The sequence below is a fragment of the Musa acuminata genome, chromosome BXJ3-11 (genome assembly GCF_036884655.1).
Source record: "Musa acuminata AAA Group cultivar baxijiao chromosome BXJ3-11, Cavendish_Baxijiao_AAA, whole genome shotgun sequence".
Classification (NCBI taxonomy): Eukaryota; Viridiplantae; Streptophyta; class Magnoliopsida; order Zingiberales; family Musaceae; genus Musa; species Musa acuminata.
In genome coordinates this window covers 798,548-819,810 of record NC_088359.1, presented here as the reverse complement: position 1 = coordinate 819,810, position 21,263 = coordinate 798,548, and the positions used below count along the sequence as shown (strand labels likewise).

Genomic DNA, 21,263 nt, shown 5'->3' with positions numbered 1-21,263 from the left:
AAAAATAAAAGGGAGACAACTGACTCGCTCATCGGAGGGGCTAAAGTCGGGAATCACCCGACGAAGGTCTTTTTTGCAGGAAAACGATCATCCCGAGCCACGAGTGCCTCGACTCAGAAATCACCACCCAGTAAAGGAGGGCGAGCTGTCACCTATCCCAAGAACGGAGAGACGCAATTCGACGCAGACGGTGCTTGGACCAAAAAACGTTGACCAACACCCCGTCGCGAAGGCCCGACCTATCTCGACGTCCAGTTCAGCCAACGGAGAACTCCCGACATTGACCCATGGACCTAGCCATGTTGACTCATCAGCTATGGTACATTTGTTCACCAACAACGTCACCGTTAGGGAGTTAAGGTAATCAAACGATCTTACCATATTAATATGACGTAACTCCCAACAGTCGATCTCTGTTGTGAGATCGGACTTAGCTTTGTTCCACGGACCACAAGCAATTCCCGGTCTTCCCTGTCGTGAGTCGTCTCGTGTTGTGAAGAGTCAATCTCTCGATGCCCTTTTTCCTGGAAATTTCCAAGCGGAGAATGAAGGTTCTTCTTCTCCGATACAAAACTTGTCGCGAGCCTTAGAAAACATGACCATTGTTTGTTGCGGCCATCCACAGACACTGAAACTATCTTCAGGAAACAAGGACAGTGTTTGACCAGTTTCAGATTCCTCTCAAATCGAAAGAAATGTATGGATTCAAGAATTCTCATTAATGTAATATCCACTAAAATTGGAGGGATATGTATACATATTATACATTAAGATTTGGAGGGGCAATAATTATACCTTATTAAAAACTTGAAAGGATCGAAACGTAAAAGTACATTTTTATAATCATTGGGGATCAGTTATAATTATATATGTGTGTGTATATATAATGTTGGATTAGGTGATCATGGTGGCTTGTTGTCATTTAATATAATAATATATATACATGGATGCATTAAAAGTCCAACCCAGAAAGGATTGGAGGAGCTTCTCACAGCACAAAAGAGCGAGTCTCATCCTCATACTTCATATGCCATCTGTGTTTTGGTTGATGTTGGGCAAAGCCCAAGTGATTTAATACTCCATGCATAATCCAAAATATAGAAGAAGCAGAAGCCAAACGTTGTTTGGATTTGTTTTGTTTTTGTTTTTGTTTTCTTGTGAGAAAACACATATTAGATCACATCATGATGCAGACGGATAAGATGACTCGCTGACTCCCCAATTCTATACGTATGTTTTACATCCAAAATATGAAAGAGGCAGAAGCCAAACATTTTTATTTGGATTTTTTTTTTTTTTTGGTTGAGAAAACATATATTAGATTACCTCATGAAACGTTTAAACGGGTTGCCAGGAGATGTATTGTCTCTGCAAAAGAAAACTTTGGAATGTTGTTGTGGTTGGGAAGAGTATGTATCAATTGTTTTGAATCACTTTTTATTATGAGATAATCCCTCTCTTATCGTGATCTTGCAACAATAGTGTTATTTATCAATAATGACGAATTTTAGCTCCTGCAAGAACACATCGAGGACGGCCGGCTTTACTACACGTTCATTACGTGGTGGACTTCGAGTCTTAACGCTGGCCAAGTTCTACTCGATTAAGTAAAATAATTTTATTCTCTTGAAATCATATCATTTCGTAGTTTTGATTTTAGTAATTTTATATATTTTTAATTTTTTTATTATTTTTATTGTATAAGCATAAAAATTATGATTATACTATTATTATACAAAAAAATTTAATATCAAATTAAATAATGATTGATTAAATTTACGTGTACTTTTTTAATGTCATTCAGAAAATCTTTATTTGATCTACAAATACATTGTCGAGAAAGTCTTTATCTTATCTACAAGTGCATCGGATACGAAAGCTAAAAGATGTTGATCTACAAGAAGAACTAATATGGATTAAAAAGAAATGAAAGAAGATTTATAATCTACTAATAATATCACGTATCCTCGCTGAGTCCTTATTGTTAGTCATAAGTACTATACAAGTCATTCACATGAGTGATGACATATGTGATATGTTTCATGGTCTTTTTGCTTATTATTATTATTGATATATTTCACTTTATGTTGTTTATTGCATATATTATGATGTCCTTGGATCTATGTAATGAGAATTGGATCATGATAATGAAACAAATTCGCCTATAAACACAAATCATAAATATTTCTAGTCATAGGTTATTCGAGAAAAATATCGAGATAGCTAGATAAACTGATGTACTATATATTCATCCATATGATGAAGGTAATTAGTCTCATAATCATTGTATAATCTTTCTCTCCATGCACACCATAAGGTTGTACCGTGATCAAGAAGAGGCTAGCCTTTTTTGTTATCCACATACTTCAAATTAGGGTTGTCGGCTAAGAAGGAGAGGAGAGGGAGGATAATAGGAAGGGTGGCTAAGAGGAGACTAGCATATGCCACCTTTTGGCCCCTCCTATTTATAGAGGTTCTGACACTTAAACCTAATAGATCTTGTCCTATTAGGTACTAGACCTCTCTCTAATTACCCAAGCCTCTTAGATTAAAAGATCTATATCCAATAATCTCTATTTAATCTTATTGGGTCTTACCCAAAAGATCCAATAATCCAAGGGCTTACTAAATATCTAATATTATTTGTAAGTAAAGCTTACCTCCACTAATTATTTATGTTATTTTTATGAATTATTCCCTTTGATATTTTTAAATTTTATGTTATTTGTATATATTATTTTACTAATTACAATTAGATATATCCTCTCAAATATAAATACAAAATTTCTTAAATTTTTACTTATTTTCGAAAGATTGTAAAAAACTTCTTTTAGTCCACCGTAAATCAATCTATTCTTATAAAGGATGTAAATATCAAGTCTTAACAAATTACCTCTCAATCAATAATATATAACACCTTAAGTCACCACCATACATACTCTAGCTTGTTGGTTCCATAAAAAAAAAAAAAAAATACTTACACCTAGTTAAAACTAGCATCACCCTCTTTCACCAAGCCTATATGCCATTTTATTTTTTGATCAACACCCATTCAAATGACTATCTATCTCATCAATTATATACCCACCTTAAACCTATAACTTTAGTTATAATTTAAATAATTATTTTAGAAACCTCACAAGCTTCATAAATTAAAAGTATTTGATTATTTATGATATCCCTAGCTTCAACCATGTACATGATACAAGTTAGAACTAAAATTTAAACCGTATATTTTCATTAGATACTCTCTTGAACATAATTTTTTTCGATGTTTTGATCCTTTAACTCACAAGATCTGTGTCACACCATGTTATATTTGTTAAATCTAATTTTTTCCTTTCGAGACGAGAGCCACCACCATATCTATCCATCATTGGGTGCATATGGGTGTACAACAAACTTCCTTAAGACTGATTCATGATACTTCTATGTGTCCTAGCTCAACCAATCATTCTCCTTTAGATCTCTATTATAATATTATTCTTGTTCAACATCACTATACTTCATCCTATTGCTACTATATGACTCTCCCATTCACCTATTCACTAAACCACTCTGCATCATCAATTGCAGCTACATCCTTCGTACCATAAGTGATGCCCTTGTATTCTCCACAGTCAAAGAGACACCATTGTGTATCAACCTAATCAAGTATATATCACTAATTTATCATAAACTCACATATTATCAATACAATCTAATCATCCCACCGAGCTTAAATAATATGCTCCAAAAATAATATATAAATCATGTTACATCCTTGATATCCACATCTCCACTAGTTATTTACTTGAGCCTATAGAACTCATAAATAACATCTAAGCTCAAAAATCCTCTCATTGATATAAAGTCATCCGTGATAAATATGATGCTTTACTTTATAGTGTCATATGAATTCTTACACCATCCAACCCTATACAAAATATTTGAATGTAAGCGAATCTTTTAGAGTAAATGAAATTAAGATGGATTGATTGCTAGATATAAAGCACGTATGGTATCTAAGTTGTCTCTAAGTTACTACACACATGGTCATCAGAAATCCCTTTATGATCCACAAGTTGTAATTCCCCTAATGCCCTTATGCCACCTACCTCGCTGTAGAAAAGGGCTCGGGCCGCAGTTTGTCGGGCTTTGAGGCCCATCCGAGCCCAATAATCGAATTCGATGTCAAAATTTAATTGTAATAGTAAAATTTAGGATCGCGTTGCATTCCTTGATTCATTCAAAAACTGTGATGAAAGTCCAACTCGGAAGCGTGGTTTGACCAACTCGGTGCGTCTGAGAAACGACGACTACGACTCGCACAGCGGCAGGCAACGGGACGGTCGACACAGTCAACGACGAACACGTCACAACATTAATTGCTCGACTCGCCTTTTTCCTCCTCCCTTCCTCTCCTTCCCCTCCCTCCTCTTCTTTCTCTTAGTCGTTAAGCATCCCCTCCCTATCACCACCACTATATCACAAGATCCCTCGGGAGCTGCTCTGCAACGGGACGCCATGGATGTCTTCTCTCGGTCTCCTTCTTCATCCTTTCGATCTTCTTCCTTCTCTTCTTCGTCTCCTTCTTCCCCTGCCAGGCGAGGGAGTCAGAGCAGAAGCAACCGGGGTACGGCCTCTAAAATAATCGAAAGGGTCATCTGTGCCACCCTCACCTGTGTCTTTGCAGCAGGTTGGTATTTTTTTTCCTACGCTTCTTCGTATGCTCAACCTCAACATCGCATGATCTACTCATACCAAGTCTTAGATCTTTTAATTCGGCTTCATGGCGTGTGCAGTTGGTTCGCTGGTAGGGGCGATCACAGGAGCTCTCATCGGCCTAGCCACCGAGAGCGGCTTGCTGCGAGGAGCTGGAATCGGAGCTATCTCCGGGGCGGTTTTCGCTATCGAAGCTGTCGAATCATCTCTCGATCTGTGGAACTCCAGGGAGTCCGGAATTTGGAGCCTTCTCTATGTGGTGAGTCTCGAGTTCTTTTACGGAAGAGGTTTGTCGTAGAACCATCGAATCATCACGTCAACTGACCGGACCGGGTCTTTTGCAGATCGACATACTCTGTAGCCTCTTGAGCGGAAGAATTGTCCGGGAAAAGGTCGACCCAGCGATGCAGAGCGCAGTACAGAGTCAGGTACCTGCTCCTCACCGTGCTGCAGCAATCCAGAAGCTGACCATGTCGATGGATACTAATCTCGTTCTTCGATGTTGCTCGAGTGCAGATGAGTGCTGCCGATCTACCTTCCATAGAGAATTTCGATCTTTTTGCGACCGATAGTACCGGAGGACTGGCGATGGATACGGTGGAGAATCTCCCAAAGACCAACATCACCGCCGAGAATCTTGAAGCTGCAGGGGAGAGTCTCTGCTGCTCGGTGTGCCTACAGGTTAGTGTTTCCCGTCGATGCAGCTTCTTTCAGAGATGTGTGTTGCAATCCGGCCAATGGGTTGAATGATCATTGACATTTTGGTTTCAGGACTTGCAAGTTGGAGAAACAGTGAGGAGATTACCCCATTGTCACCACATGTTCCATTTGCCGTGCATCGATGCTTGGCTCATCAGGCATGGATCATGTCCGCTTTGCAGAAGGGATATCTAGGTTTCCTTTCCCTCTGTAAATTCCTAGACTCGAGTGAGATGTATCAGTAGTAGTATATCGATACTCCACGGTTCTTCTGCGTATTGTTACTTACGTTTTGTTGTCACACATCCTTGTGGATTGTGATTTGTGTCTCTACTCATTTTACGAGATATATTAGTTCATTTTGGACAGTGATTCCCTCTTCTCGATCTTGTCAGGAACAAAGATTGGATTCCTGAAGCAGATAACTCGTAGATTTAGAAGGTTTTTAGGAGACTTGATAGTAAGTAGTCTCAGACAAGTAGATAAAAACATCACGATGGAGCGAATTGACTATAGATATTAAAGGTGGAAGAATTAATCATAGCTCATTTAGTTGATTTGTTTCAAAAAACCACTCCAATAAATTTTTTACTTTAAATTTCCATTACAACATATGTAATTAAAAATGATTTAATACCATCATCAATAGTTATAATCATCATCAATGCAACAAAATACTAACCCAATAGATGAGCAACATTAATACCCAAAAACAAATCAAGGCAAGCTTCGAAAGTCTAAAAAAATCTTTGAAAATGATTTTACGATGTTATTTCTATTTCCACATGAGTCTAGTAGTTATGGATCTTTAATTATATTAACTAAAATTATATCAATATATGACTAATTTAAATCACCATAAACTTGGTTAAGTACAATCTCTTATGCAAAACAAGTCTTCTATATGATACAACCACTCCAATTCTTTTTTGAATATCTTCAATAATCATCATTGATGTATAATAATCATTTGTCATGAATAAAAAAAAATAAAATAAAAAGGAGAATAAAAACTCAGCAAAATTGTGCAAGGCAGATTGAATTATCAAGTGCCATTTGATCGTTGATTCATAAATTCATATATCACAAAGCACAAAAGCATCTTTTGCACCTACCTTAGATACAGAGATACCAACAACTGTGAGAAGAGAATGAATTCGGTCACGATCACAGCTGGTGAATGAATGCCGTAAAAAGGAACTATATCGACCTGCAACCATTGTTCCGCTGCTGATCCAATTACCGCACCCACCACAAGGCCCCCGATAGTGATTACCGCTGCTTTTCCTGCAACACAAATTTCATAAACCTCATTTCTAGATTCAGAAGATGCAGCAGCTTTAAAATTGCCATGAGAAGCTGACAAAGGCGTATAACGACATAATCAGTGGCATCACCTGGATAACCAAAGCCTTCTACGAGGTTCGGTAGGTAATACATTATTACAAGTTACTTTGCATTTAGAAATGGAAAAAAGAAATATGTTGGCGAACAATAAACATAAGACCAGCATGATTTAAATTTTCAAATGCATTGGCAACCTATCTAACAGAGAGGAAAATCACCATGGATAAAAGGTTGCATCCTAAGCATCCACCTATTACATGGTTTTAGTGTATCTTGAAGGTTTGCTAATGCAGTCTGCTTTATATTCGCCGGAGTAAACTAAATGTAACCAAATTTTTGCTAGATGGCGAGTTCTTTGTTCTACTATTGATCTAGAACCATTTTATAATGAATGGCACATACAGAATATTTAGTTGGCTGCAAAACCATAACTGTCATGATTCAATTGAAAACATGTACTTTCCAAATCAATCAAAACCATTTTAATCCTTTTACACTTATCCCAATTTACCCTCCTTGCCTTTCCACGGCAATTCATCACTTTCCTAAATAAGCTAAATTTCGTTAGCTTCATAGATTATTAGACTTTCATCTTAAAATCACCAAATATCCATCATCATATCCTCATTTCTGTAACGTTCATCTTGTTTCTTAGGGCCCTCATTCAACAGTGGACCTTCTGGCTGCAATAGTTTATTATTCTGTTCCTAGGAGCATCTACAGCCTGCCACTCATGAAGAATTTAAGATGACCATCCATCTCCCTTATCATTATGTACGTGTCAAGATATTCTCTCCAATATCTTGCGTGACAGGTCTTATATAGATAAACAAAGCCCTTTGTGTCTTTGTCCATTATACCTAAGCTCCTATTCCTAAATATGATAACAATAATGCACACTTTCATTCTACTGGCTTTGAGACACTTACACTTCAAGGCTTTACTCCTATAATCCTCATAAATCTTAAGCAACATTATCCAGATGGTTTCTTTGCATTGGAAACCTAAGAAGCACGAACACGTCCTTTTGGTGGACGTGTCCATGTCTATGTCTGACATGTGTTGGACACTCGCGTGCGACTTTGCGCTCGCAAGGCCCTCACATGTAAGAAAAAAAAATATGGAGATTGTCTGTCACAAGGAAACATATATCAATTATATCTAAATATTGTTAAATATTATTTGACGTACTCAATTTTTATTTTGGATATGTAAATTTAGAAAATTTTAATTGTTTTAACTTATATGATAATGATATTTATTTATTCACATTGTTGAGTTTATAAAATTTAAATATAAATACTATAAAACTTATGTTAATTGAATATTATATACACATATATATTAAAAAATACATGTGCCCTTGTCATGTCTATCTCCTATTGAAAAAAAAAATTAGCGTGTTGCCATGTCCATATTGTGTCATGTTCGTGTCCCATGTCTGTCTGTTCTTCTTAGTAAGAAACATGTAACATGACACTTAACTAAAATAAAATAGGACAATCAGAATATAGCAGCTACTTACCAAGGTTGATTCTCTTCTTTGACAAAAAGTACAAGGAAGCTCCAAAACTTGTAGCTAATATTAGCCCAGGAACATCAGCTCCGGTATATGGCCCTGCTGAAGAAGGAGAGGAGCCACTAACAAATGTGAGGACCATCAAAGCCCCATAAACACCTGCCTGTATGCCCAAACTGTTGGTAGATGGAGATTCAACAGAGACAGGAATGTTCTTGACTGTCTTCTGAAGCCACTCTGGCAAAGCACTTGTTCCTGTACTTCTTTTAGGTCTAATATCGGCATATCTGATGTTACCATTTGCAACTTTGCCAGCTCTTCGTTGTGACAACCTCTGCATAAGCAACATGTCATATGCAGCTTCCACCTGAAACATAGTAAATAACATGACTTCAGGAGAAAACCAATTGGCATAGGAACAAAAGTGCAGGATCATTTGCAATGAAACCTTAAAGTGCAACTGTCATTCTGTAGGATTAAGCTTCTGTTATGGAATTAAGGTAAAAGTACTCTTAAGGTTCTCCATTGGATCAATGACATGCAGATGAAAAAAGCCAATCATATAAATCAATGAAGTCGGTCATACCCACAACTAGGAGCTAATAGGAAAACTATAAATGCAAGGAATTGTCTAAATTGTAATCTACCACAGACCAAGAGACTAATGGAATCCATTTATGGGTCCAGTCCACCCTAACAAGCAAACTGTTTCGCCATGACCAAATCTACCCTCTTCCTTGAACATAAATCATTTCTCGTCACTTAAGCCTTTTAAACCCTACAAAGAAACATGTAAATCAACGAAGTCGATCATACCTACAACTAGAAGCTAATAGGCAAACTATAAATCCATGGAATTGTCTAAATTGTCATCTACCACCGACCAAGAGACTAATGGAATCCATTTATGGGTCTAATCCACCCTAACAAGCAAACTGTTTCGCCATGACCAAATCTACCCTCTTCCTTGAACATGAATAATTTCTCGTCACTTAAGCCTTTTAAACCCTACAAAGAAACATGTAAATCAATGAAGTAGATCATACCCACGACTAGAAGCTAATAGGAAAACTATAAATGCAAGGAATTGTCTAAATTGTCATCTACCACCGATCGAGAGACTAATGGAATCCATTTATGCCTCCAATCCACCCTAACAAGCAAACTGTTTCGCCATGACCAAATCTACCCTCTTCCTTGAACATGAATAATTTCTCGTCACTTAAGCCTTTTAAACCCTACAAAGAAACATGTAAATCAATGAAGTAGATCATACCCACGACTAGAAGCTAATAGGAAAACTATAAATGCAAGGAATTGTCTAAATTGTCATCTACCACCGATCGAGAGACTAATGGAATCCATTTATGCCTCCAATCCACCCTAACAAGCAAAATGTTTTGCCATGACCAAATCTACCCTCTTCCTTGAACATAAATAATTTCTCGTCACATTATCCTCTGCATTAAATTGTCACCGATATCAAATTCCATGTCGTCCTTGCACGAGAGAGCACCCAACCTGAGCGGCGGCTTCCATGTCGTCCTTGCACAACGTGAGAACGGCGTTCTTGGCGCGGAGGATGTCGTCGAAGGAGGCGCCTTCCGACACGCCGAGGAGCTTGAGCGCTCTCTCGACCGTCATCTCGTACGGGGCCGAAGAGTCGTCGGGTCTCGAACCAGCCGATGGCGGCCGGCGAACCGGGCAGCTCCGGTGGGGTAGGGTCACCGGCCCCCACCACCGGCTGCGCCGCCACCGCCGCGCGGCCCTGCGCGCGGCCACGGGTCCCTTCGGCGATGGGTTGCCGCAGAGGACAGGACCATTGAGAGAAAGAGCGGCTGCCATTCTCTCGTCTTCTCGCACCCTCTTTCTCAGTCAGTAGTTTCTATTGTTAATCTTTAGAGAACAAGAGATCATTAATTTGTGGGCCCTCTCGCGTGTTTTTGTTTTTGTTTCTTTGTTTCTAAAAGGGCAACGCTTAGATGGTGTTAAAAACAAAACCCCTGTTTGTTTTTGTTCTTTGTTTTCAAAAGCTCCACCACATCCTATCCGAATCGTCGCTAATTACATATTATCATATTAACATTACGATCTTTATATTTTTAAAAAATTATATTATGATCCTTATAGTATTAAAAATTAAATAAATAATCTCATTTGTTATAATATTATCAACTACAACAAAAATATAACACGATATCAGATCGATATAAAAATAATGAACAAAAAGATAATTCTAATAATTTTATTTTATTAAAATTATTTTTTTATTAATATAATTATTAAAACTAAAAAAAATATTAAAATTATCTTTTTATTCATATTTTTTATCGATCATGTTAATAAAACTAATGATATTAGGATAAATATAATTATTTATTTTATTTTTAGAACTATAAGTATCTTAATATAAATTTTTTAAGTAAAAAATCATGATACTAATAATATCGTATAATTAGGCTTAGAATAACAAACCCGTCACTTTGGACGGACGTATCACCACTGTATTTTCGGTTGAAGTGCTTTTTAAATTAGAAAACACAAGTGACATTTACATGTTGTTTTGTTTTTCCTCTCCACTGGCTTTTAATGATCCATGAGCTCCAAAGCGTCTCAGCCTCAACTTTGGAATATGTGATTTCGAAGATCCACAAGCTATTGGTTTTTGGTATAGTACAAAGAACATACATTTCTGCTCCTCTCAGATGAACTTTGTTGAATACTGGAAGGGAGTAAATTTCTTTTTTTTAGCGAAAAAATAATACAACTCAGATCATGTGTGTTAATATCTATCTTTAAAATCAAACTCAAATAGAGTTGTTGAGTTCACCGAAATATATAAGTTGAAGAGATCCAAACATCAATATCTTATCCTAAAGAAATGGATCAAAAGGGACGTCAGAAATGGACTTTTTCTAGTTGTTGAGCATTCCCTTGCTCTCAATTTTCTCCTCCATATATATATATATATATATATAAAAGGAGTGTTCTGCCTTCCACCACCAACAAAGAGATCGAAGTAGAGCAAAGGGAGACAGACATGGGGAAGGTTGGTGCTGCTGCTCGAACAATGGGGGTGCTTTCTCTTCCTTCTTGGCTCCTTGTTCTCCGATGTGAAGGTTGAAGCACAGGTGCCAATCCCAGCCAAGATTGATGGGTTCGCATGCAACGGAGCTCCTGTATGGGGCCAGTCGGTGGTGGTGGAGGCCTTCTTCGACCCTTTGTGCCCCGACAGCAGAGACTCCTGGCCTCCTCTCAAGCAGGCGTTGCTGCACTACCCCGATCGCGTCTCCGTTGTCCACCCCTTCCCTTTGCCGTTCTCTCTCTCTCTCTCTCTCTCTCTCTCTCTCTCTCATGTTTTGATCACTCATGCATCATAAAATGATGTATTCAGTAAACTAGTGGACAGGATCTCTTATCATACAAAGAAATCTACATATCTACTACGTATGAGCACAAGACTATAAGCATGAAGATTGACTATTTACAAACAGATGCATAATGGTGTTACATGACTTAGATAAAACTAGTTAAATCCGTAATAAATAATATCAGAGTAGGACAAACACACATAGAAATACTTAGTATGTAAACACAGAAAATCTAGCAGGACTACATTGAGGGTAGCCAATCATTTAAATGAGTGAATATCCAAGATTGACATTCAGAGAAATAATTAATCCTTCACATGAGAGGCATCACAAAGACAAGTAAGCTAGGAAAAACGTATAGCACACAAAGATTAGGATGGTTGAGTTCAAGCTACAACTCAACGTTGATAACCAAACTTAATTGTGCTTAAGGCATGAGACTATGAAAGATAGGATGAGTTGCTCAACAATTAAATGAGTTGTACAAAGCTTACAAATGTGAGAGGAATTATTAACTCAAAGGATTCGGTACTCATGTAAAGGCTTGTATGTGAATGATGGACTATCAATTGATATCCCAACGTGATCGAAACTTAGCGTCATAGAATATTAAAACTTTCTCCTCGGTATAGGAAAGATACATCCATAGGAGGCTAAAATGTATAACAAGTTCAACATATTACTAAGTTTCGAGGAATGCAATGGAAGGATGGGGGTTACTGTATTAGTGAAGAGTAACAATATAGTAAGTGCAATTGTGGGAGCAAGGCGAAGTAGTATAAAGAGATGGTGATATCTTAAACTTTCAAAGGAAGGATGCAATGAGAAATGTTAATCCAATGTAATATATATCCAAGAGAGATAAGTTGAGGTTCTTTAGAGGGATAATCATATCTTAGAGGGATAATCATATGCAACGATTTGCATATATTGAGGAGGAAGGGATAATCATATGCAACGATTTGCATATATTGAGGAGGGGTATCTCAAGACAATATATTGGGGGGGGGGGGGGTTGGGGGTTGTTGTATTAGTGAAGAGTCACGATATAGTAAATACATTTATGGGGGCGGAATAATGCATAGTTCTTTTAACAAGATGAAATAATATAAAGGAATCATGGTATCTGAAACTTTCAAAGGGAGGATGAAAAGAGAAATGTTAATCCAATGAAATATATATCCAGGAGAGATAAATTATGGTTCTCTAGAGGGAGAATCATGTGCAACGATTCGCATATGCTGAGGAAGGATATCTCAAGATAATAACTCCAGAAAGCTCAACAGATCAAGCGAGCATTGAAGAGTTATCGCATGATCTTGTATGAGATAATAAGATCAAGTAACGGAGCAACCTAAGACAACACCAAACGAAAACATACTTAGAGTCAATATAGAGATCAAACTTAATAAAAGGCTAACCCATGGAATGGTAGTCGCGAGAGCCACCATCAACTCAATGCAAATCAAAAAGTAAAGCAACTTGGGTGGAACTTAATGAAATGTCTAAGTCATATAAATAAAGTTAACATAGAAGATGAAACATGGAGCAGAGATATGAAACTTTCGTTCGACAGAGGTCAAAGACATAAATTCTTGTAGAGACGAGTGAGATAATGTCATTTCATGGGTTTTTCATTCTCATGGAGTAGACTCATCTTGCATGATGCCAAAATCGAAAAGAGTTTCGAGGCATATATATCTTATCTTGATAAAATATTTGACGAAGAAACTAAGATTGACTCATGATTAAATTGGAGTTAAATGGTCTTGCATAAAGAATGAGTACTTTTAAAGAATGACATAGTAGTACTAAGGAATCATGAAAGTCTAAATAATACATACTAGTACTATTCATGTATCAACAACAAACCTACTCGAACAGGAAGAAGAGGGAATGTAACGAATTTTCGAGTTGAGAAAAATGCTGAATGGTGGAAAACTCGATGTATATGTTGAGAGGATTAACACCAATTGCAAGTGGAGCAGAAGAAAAAGATATAACGGAATGTCAAATCAGTAAGATATTTTAAAGAGTATCAATTGTTAAATAGCATACAAGTATTCTTCTGTAAGAAATTTAACGCCAAAGAACGTAAAAAAGATCGGGAAAATGATAGAATTTCCATCTGAAGAACGATTCCTCCCAGAAACGCAATATTCATAATTTACCTGCAGCGTGGTCGTTAGAGTGCTGGAAAGATGGGACAAACAGGAAGAGATGGAGTCGAACCCTCGTATCAGAAGCTGCGAACCTTCCCTCAACCTCTTTCGACGCTCCGATTCCATCCTTCACTGCAGAGAATCAACAAGGAAGGGATACTTTAAAGAATGACATAAATAATACATACTAGTACTATTCATGTATCAACAACAAACCTACTCGAACAGGAAGAAGAGGGAATGTAACGAATTTTCGAGTTGAGAAAAATGCTGAATGGTGGAAAACTCGATGTATATGTTGAGAGGATTAACACCAATTGCAAGTGGAGCAGAAGAAAAAGATATAACGGAATGTCAAATCAGTAAGATATTTTAAAGAGTATCAATTGTTAAATAGCATACAAGTATTCTTCTGTAAGAAATTTAACGCCAAAGAACGTAAAAAAGATCGGGAAAATGATAGAATTTCCATCTGAAGAACGATTCCTCCCAGAAACGCAATATTCATAATTTACCTGCAGCGTGGTCGTTAGAGTGCTGGAAAGATGGGACAAACAGGAAGAGATGGAGTCGAACCCTCGTATCAGAAGCTGCGAACCTTCCCTCAACCTCTTTCGACGCTCCGATTCCATCCTTCACTGCAGAGAATCAACAAGGAAGGGATACTTTACTCTTTCTCTTAGCTCAAAAGATTGGATTATAGGAACAAAGAACAGAAATTCGGGAAGATCCGATTCCAAACGCGAGAGGAAGCGGAAGGCTGAATCTCGGCCTCCCGGTTCTCGGGATTGGAGTCGACGAGGTCGCGGAGACTCCTCCATCGCCGATCGTCGGAGGAGGGTCTGATCACAGCAGCCTCGGAGGCCTCCGTGGGATGGTCGACGAGGGGAGGAAAAGATCGAAATGGAGGAAGAGAGCGAAAGGTGATGCAACGGCCAGGGGATATGGTTGGAGAGATTAAACAGTGCTCGGGCCGTTGGGGAGAGCTTAATAGTTCCTTTAACGTTCGGATCTTTCCCGGACTCGCTTTATAATTCGTGTAACTTATCTTAGTGTGTGGATTCTCTCTGGTGGAATTTCAAAATTGGAAACATAACTCTGTAGCGCGTACCATTGTCCGCTGGACTTGGTTATGCTTCAAGATTCGGGCCTCATCTCAGCCCACCACCTGTTGCTTCATGATTCGTGTAACAAATCCTGTTGATTGTTCTGGTTAAACCCAACCAAACCGGAGTCCAAACTTTTGCTGTGGGCGTTCATGTTAACCCGATCGATGTTGGACCGACCACAACATAGTTCAAGAGCACAAGTAAATCTATAACGAAGATGACAGAGGGAGAATACCCGACTTTGATTTCCTTGCGAAGAAAGCAACGACCGGTGACCTAACCCTAAGCTCCCAGTGTCGTCCTCTTCACATTATCGTGAGATTTTCTCGATCCCTTGTCCCGCTTCGCTTCTGCGCTTTTCTCTGTCACTCTGATCTCTGATCTATCTTTCATCTTTTGTTTTTTACTACTATTCTTTTTCTGATATTTGGCAGTTTTTGAAAGCTGTGCTAAGGAGGAAAGATGACTGCCGATGTGGAGATGAAGGAGGTCCAGGCGCTCTCCAATTCCGTGTCCTCCGCCGCCGTCCCTTCTACTCTACAACGTGCGAATGCTGACTGGAAAGATAAAAAGAGAGAGATCTTTCATTGAATTCCATGCAGTTTGTTCGCGTTCTTTGTTTTTCTGAAAAGATTGTGATTTTGTGGTGTGAGATGGGTTCAGATTTGAAGGAGATCGCATCCCTGATTGAGACTGGCGCTCAGGCCAAGGAGGTGCGCCGGATCGTTCGTGCGGTGCGCCTCACGATGATGCTCCGCCGAAAGCTCAGGGCATCCGTGATATACGCGTTTCTTGGCCATGTCCTCACCCCAGGCTCCGAGGTGCTTGCTAAGCTTTCCTCCTATCTTCCCAAGGTATTTTTTCTTGGTTTTTACTCTTTGCATAAATGATCTTCATGTTACAGTGTATTATTGCAGCGAAGTATTGGTTGCGGAGATCCACTTTGGCTGTTAAAATATTCTGTTTAAGATTGTAAGATCACTGGTTTTTGCTTGTGTATGCTAGCAGCAAAAATCTAATTGGGCGCAAAAATGACATTTTTCAGTCATTGACATTTATCAGAAGCATCATGCTAGATTATGTGCTAGTGTTTGATGAAAAACATAAATTCTACTGCATGTTGGATGTTGAACGGTTGTTGGCCTTCTTATGGAATGGTGCATGATATATCACAGTAGAATAAGTGGGATGGTTTTTGGTTATTGAGGACTCTTGATGTTTGGAGCTTGTAATTTGGATTTGGAAGTTGGATGGAGAAGAGTTCTTAAGTTATAGTTAGTAATTCATAACATCATTGACGTTGCCAACTATAGCTAACTCGATGCAAATCTTAGTTGATTTGGACTATTCTCAGCTAGAACCTGTGTGATGTGGCTGTGGATTGCCTTTAAATGCCGAATATGGAGAAAACACCTGGACCTGATGAGGAACAAATTCCTTAAAACTTGACCAACTAGACATGATACCTGGTTTACTGTTTCACAATTCAAGTTCTGTGTAGGCTGATCTTGATATAGGACTTTCAGGTGTGAAGGCCTATTATTATCCAAGTAGGTCTCAGACTCAAGAGGTAATGACCTTAATGGTGGAAATCATGATTGGTTTCAAGTTGATCGATTACAAAAAATCTACGCTTAATATTATTAAATCTAAAAGTCTTTCTTCTTCTGCATCAATTTTCATCTTGTTAAGTCCTTCCATGTTGATTTGAATTGATCCCTTTAAACATCAACCAGGATAGGCCTTCTCTAGGTAATTCACACTTAACCAGTTGATTTGGTTTGACTCTATCAAATTTGGTCATTTTCTATCATTATTTTAACAATTCTGGTCATTAGAACCAGAATTTTCCTATGTGAAAGCCCATTTGATATTGTTTATGTGAAATCTTATCCTGATTCAATTTTGCAGCAAACCATGATACAGAAGGTTAGACATACTGAGTGTGTAATATAAGTAATTGTGAACCACAAATTTCACTTTTAGGCCATGTATCAGCTTGATTGGTGCCTTCATATGTTCCTTCTTTCACCTATTTTTCACTTAAAGTCAATGTATATTTTTCTTAGTTTCCAGGAGACAGATATCATTTTTAACCCAATTTTGATTGCTTGAGTCTACTTTTCTCCAGAGTTATTTTGCTCGTGTTTCCCATCAAATTGTTTTAGCTATTTGGAAGTTACTTGGAACATATATATATGTATATATATTTCAAACCATTCCCACATTTTGTTTTTTCCTTAAAAAATGTTTGTGTTTTAATTTAATTCTTATGTGATGCCTTTAACTTTGGCTACAATGTTTAGATCATTTTATATCAATTAGTCATGATGCAGACAACTGGGCATGGCAATTGACATACAACATGTAAATTCTAGGGAAAATGACTTGGGTACATAATATGAGAAGAAACAATCAGTAGGTCCTTGTTTGGATGGTTTCTTAATAATAAGCTTGAAAGCAAGTTTGAGATCAGATGTATGACCTATTAATATTTCTCTCGTTGCAATGTCATGTAAGAAGATTTAAAAGAGATTGATGAGTGTATTACTGTTAATTTGAGCTTAATCATTTTGAGGTCGTTTAGACTTAACAAGTTAATGAGTCAATTATCTATCAGGTTAGGTTCTAACAAGTAGTATCAGAGCTAGTCTAGTATTGAAAATTTGGAAATGGTGAGGGATCCATGTAGCAAAAGGTTGCTTGTGGATGGGGCTAAAGACATATCATGGATCTTGTGCACTATGTTGGGATTTGATTCTGGGCTATATTAGTCCTTGACAAGTATGACAAGTTGTTTGAAGATTGTAATACCTGACATCAAAAGTGGGAGAATACTTAAGTTGGTCTACAAGGGCTTAATGTGTACTATAATTAACTTGTGATTAAGCATTATGGTTTTTGTGTTAACAAGTTTGATGAGGAGTGCATTAAATGAGCCTTGATAAAAATTATAAGGTTGTCATTGTTTCTGTTCTTGTTAGTATTAGTTGCAACGAAAGCTGCATTACAGATATGATGGGCTGCACTATTTAGCTGTTGCATAATGTTGAATCTGATTGTTTTTTATTTCTAAAAAAATGTTTGGCATTATATGTTGCTCATCAGGGCTAAATTCAATGTCCGTAGGTCATTAATGAGTATGTCTCTTGAGTTGAACCTTTATTCAAATAAATTTGGTCTTATGTATTTCCCTTTTGAGTTAAAACTTTACTCAACATCTATTGGTCATAGTTTTGGTTCGTAGGAAGAACCCTTTTAGTTTTGTCGCCAAATTAGATGTTGTATTAACAAATGAAGTCATCTTCAACTAAACCTTGGCAGTTTCTTATCCTTATGCATTCTAGCAAGCAAATTATACTATGATAAACTTATAATTGTACTGCAGTAGAGCACTTCTTTTTTTGGTGCATGAACATTATTTAAAGCTGCAGGAACCTTTGAATGCATGAACATCAAAGCTGCACTTCTGAAAATGCTTACTGTTGATTTGGAAATGTGATCTCTGGAAACATTTGTTTGTGATGTTAAATGATGCTTGATCTGCAAAGTTTTTACTTCATTGAAGTAGATAGCACCTTCATTTCTTTCAAAAGTAAAGAATATTGAAAATGATTAAAAAATTGTCAGAAATTATTGATACGCTTTTATCTCCTTTTATAGAGGTTGTGCTAGATAGATGTTCTTCATTATGCATGGATTTCGTTCATGATGCTTCAAGGCAGAGGTCAGTGATCACTTTGTGCATCTTGAAAGTTTGACTAATTTAGGTTGTTTTTTTTTTTCTCTTTAAAGACCGATGAGCATGAAATGGATGTGGACACAGCAGCATCAGCAGTTCAAGGTCCTGCCAAGCATTCTATACCAGAGCTTGAAATTTACTGTTACTTGCTTGTTCTCATATTTCTGATTGACCAAAAGAGATATGATGAGGTGATTTTTTTGCATCGTTGTTCCCTTCAATTCCTTGTTGAAATTGCATAGATGATTTTTGTTGATTTTTTGAACCTTATGTGGACCAGGCTAAAGCATGTTCTTCTGCTAGCATTGCTCGCTTAAGGAATGTGAACCGAAGAGCTGTGGATGTTATAGCTGCTCGTCTGTACTTCTATTATTCATTCACCTATGAACTCACAAATAATCTTGCTGAAATTCGTGGGTATGTATAAATCAACTTATATATCCTCATGAAATTACACTTATCTGGTGGAAATCTATAGGGCTGTTCAGAGTTTTGGAATATGCTGATGGTTTGTAGCTTCATTTTTTCCCATCAGGACCCTTCTTGCATTGCATAGGATGGCGACCTTACGGCGTGATGAGTTGGGTCAGGTTTGTTGGTTGGCAACAGGATATATACTCTGAAAGTTCATACACTCTAAGCAAAACAGTTGGTTGCAGGAAACCCTCCTCAACCTTCTACTTCGCAATTATCTCCACTACAACTTGTACGATCAGGCAGAGAAGCTGAGGTCAAAATTACCACGCTTTGAAGCACACTCGAATCAGCAGGTAAAAATGTCTTAGAACGTAATGTTCTCAGCTTTGGCCATCATTCAAATTGTTTTCCTTCTTGGGTTTATATTATTCTCCTTCAAGAATATTTATGACATTTATGTATTTGTATGACAACATTTATTATTCTAGACTCATAATCGTACTGTGGATGCTTTCTGTGGTTTTCCTGCAGTTCTGTCGTTACCTGTTCTACCTTGGAAAAATAAGAACCATTCAGTTGGAATACACGGATGCCAAAGAGAGCCTCCTGCAAGCTGCTCGGAAAGCACCAGTTGCTGCACGTGGCTTCCGAATCCAGTGCAACAAGTGGGCTGTCATTGTTCGATTGCTTCTTGGTGAGATTCCTGAAAGAACTGTTTTCATGCAGAAAGGCATGAAGAAGGCTTTAACACCATACTTTGAGCTTACTAATGTGAGTATTTGCTGACTGAGAAACATTACTGATTCACAAGCCTAATTATTGAGAGTTTTATCTTTTGTGTTTTAGGCTGTGCGGATTGGAGATTTGGAGCTATTTAGAATTGTTGCAGATAAATTTTCTGGAACTTTCAATTCAGATAGGACCCACAATCTAATTGTCAGACTACGCCACAATGTGATAAGGACTGGACTCCGCAACATTAGCATTTCATACTCTCGGATTTCCCTTGCGGATGTAGCTAGAAAACTGAGATTGGACTCTGAGAATCCTGTGGCTGACGCAGAGAGCATAGTAGCCAAAGCCATTAGAGATGGGGCAGTAGATGCAATTATCGATCATGCCAATGGATGGATGGTGTCTAAGGAAACTGGGAATGTCTACTCAACCAATGAACCTCAAATCGCATTCAATTCCAGGATTGCCTTTTGCCTCAACATGCACAATGAAGCTGTAAGAGCACTGAGGTTCCCACCAAACTCCAACAAGGAGAAAGAAAGTGAAGAAAAGAGGCGGGAGAGGCAACAGCAAGAGCAGGAGCTTGCTAAGCATATTGCTGAGGAAGATGATGGTGACTTTTAGTCATTTCTCTTGAAAGTAATTCAAGTGCCTTGGGTGCACCTGTTTTTAGAAGTTGAATTACTTGAAGAGATTGTTTTATTATTTCAAAATGCTTTTGTCTTGCACTGATCCTAGTCAATTCCTTTTGAAAATGCTGAATTTATTACATCATTTCCTTTATTAAAGTTGTGCTTGATGATGCCTCTGACTGCAGAGGAGTAATTATTTTCTTTTAGTTTGCACCGAGCATGGTTCTTCCTCTGTATTATGTCATATTATGAGATTGGGACAATGTCGTATTATGTCAGTTTTCATGGTTGTAACAAGTAGAATTGCACTCGATGCCAGTAGTTAAAGCCTCATTTATGATGATATAACTCGAAATACTAGCTTGAGCCTCGTTGATCCGGTGATGTGATCTTTTAGTGTTTGTTGAAGACTACTTAAAGCTATTTTATTTCCTGTCGTGGATATCCCTACTGTTGTTTCTTTTTGCCTTTTTTCCATCTTTGTGATGCGTGAAATGATCGAAGAAATTGCATGCCGAAAATATGTTTGACTGCTTGATTTCGTTCATCTGCTTTAACTCGTTTCTGTCCATGGGATTAACATTCAAACTAAGGTGTCGCAGACAAACATCTATTCTAAAGAGTTCAACACTTCAACTGAGTTGATCTCACTAAGTGTTTTCTTGTCATTTTGATCAAATCAAATTAAAGTAGCCAACTATATAGTTCGTATTTTGGTGCTCCATTTGTACGTACATAATAAATCATGGTGACTCAGTACTGAAGAAGAGTGGTCAAGTGAGGTTTGCTCAACCTACCTAATGTCCACATCATGACCAAAATTAAC

The 21,263-nt window shown here is 37.8% G+C and overlaps 3 protein-coding genes across 4 annotated transcripts; 2 read left to right on the top strand and 1 right to left on the bottom strand.

The window, feature by feature from the left end:
* The first annotated feature begins 4,403 nt into the window (after positions 1-4,403).
* On the top strand, positions 4,404-5,771 carry LOC103970119 (NEP1-interacting protein 2). The gene is made up of 5 exons (XM_009383770.3): positions 4,404-4,678; positions 4,785-4,963; positions 5,049-5,132; positions 5,221-5,385; positions 5,476-5,771. Exons 1-5 carry the CDS (start codon positions 4,507-4,509, stop codon positions 5,596-5,598), a joined length of 723 nt encoding a protein of 240 aa, XP_009382045.2. The 5' UTR covers positions 4,404-4,506; the 3' UTR covers positions 5,599-5,771.
* Positions 5,772-6,440: 669 nt separating this feature from the next.
* Positions 6,441-10,151, bottom strand: LOC135653130 (protein CHAPERONE-LIKE PROTEIN OF POR1, chloroplastic-like). The gene is made up of 3 exons (XM_065174654.1): positions 9,791-10,151; positions 8,276-8,636; positions 6,441-6,690 (listed from the first exon to the last, which is right to left on the bottom strand). The coding sequence occupies exons 1-3, from the start codon at positions 10,112-10,114 to the stop codon at positions 6,515-6,517; spliced, it is 861 nt and encodes a 286-aa protein (XP_065030726.1). The 5' UTR covers positions 10,115-10,151; the 3' UTR covers positions 6,441-6,514.
* Positions 10,152-15,090: 4,939 nt separating this feature from the next.
* Positions 15,091-20,633, top strand: LOC135653129 (probable 26S proteasome non-ATPase regulatory subunit 3). 2 transcript variants are annotated; one of them, XM_065174652.1, is made up of 9 exons: positions 15,091-15,226; positions 15,346-15,455; positions 15,575-15,765; positions 18,707-18,844; positions 18,934-19,070; positions 19,189-19,243; positions 19,313-19,423; positions 19,602-19,841; positions 19,917-20,633. In XM_065174652.1, the coding sequence occupies exons 2-9, from the start codon at positions 15,374-15,376 to the stop codon at positions 20,427-20,429; spliced, it is 1,467 nt and encodes a 488-aa protein (XP_065030724.1). In that variant the 5' UTR covers positions 15,091-15,226; positions 15,346-15,373; the 3' UTR covers positions 20,430-20,633. The 2 variants fall into 2 exon arrangements, with proteins under 2 accessions (XP_065030724.1, XP_065030725.1); XM_065174653.1 differs by having other exon boundaries at positions 15,110-15,226; positions 15,356-15,455.
* Positions 20,634-21,263: the final 630 nt, after the last annotated feature.

Excerpts from the sequence above, each read along its gene's own strand:
- LOC103970119 (XM_009383770.3), top strand. The coding sequence starts at position 4,507 with ATGGATGTCTTCTCTCGGTCTCCTTCTTCATCCTTTCGATCTTCTTCC. Across the intron at positions 4,679-4,784 it reads CACCTGTGTCTTTGCAGCAG|TTGGTTCGCTGGTAGGGGCG; the intron begins GTTGGTATTTTT and ends TGGCGTGTGCAG. Across the intron at positions 5,133-5,220 it reads AGAGCGCAGTACAGAGTCAG|ATGAGTGCTGCCGATCTACC; the intron begins GTACCTGCTCCT and ends GCTCGAGTGCAG.
- LOC135653130 (XM_065174654.1), bottom strand. The coding sequence starts at position 10,114 with ATGGCAGCCGCTCTTTCTCTCAATGGTCCTGTCCTCTGCGGCAACCCA. Across the intron at positions 8,637-9,790 it reads ACATGGAAGCCGCCGCTCAG|GTGGAAGCTGCATATGACAT; the intron begins GTTGGGTGCTCT and ends ACTATGTTTCAG. Across the intron at positions 6,691-8,275 it reads AAAGAAGAGAATCAACCTTG|GAAAAGCAGCGGTAATCACT; the intron begins GTAAGTAGCTGC and ends TTTGTGTTGCAG.
- LOC135653129 (XM_065174652.1), top strand. The coding sequence starts at position 15,374 with ATGACTGCCGATGTGGAGATGAAGGAGGTCCAGGCGCTCTCCAATTCC. Across the intron at positions 15,766-18,706 it reads TTTCCTCCTATCTTCCCAAG|ACCGATGAGCATGAAATGGA; the intron begins GTATTTTTTCTT and ends TTCTCTTTAAAG. Across the intron at positions 18,845-18,933 it reads ACCAAAAGAGATATGATGAG|GCTAAAGCATGTTCTTCTGC; the intron begins GTGATTTTTTTG and ends TATGTGGACCAG.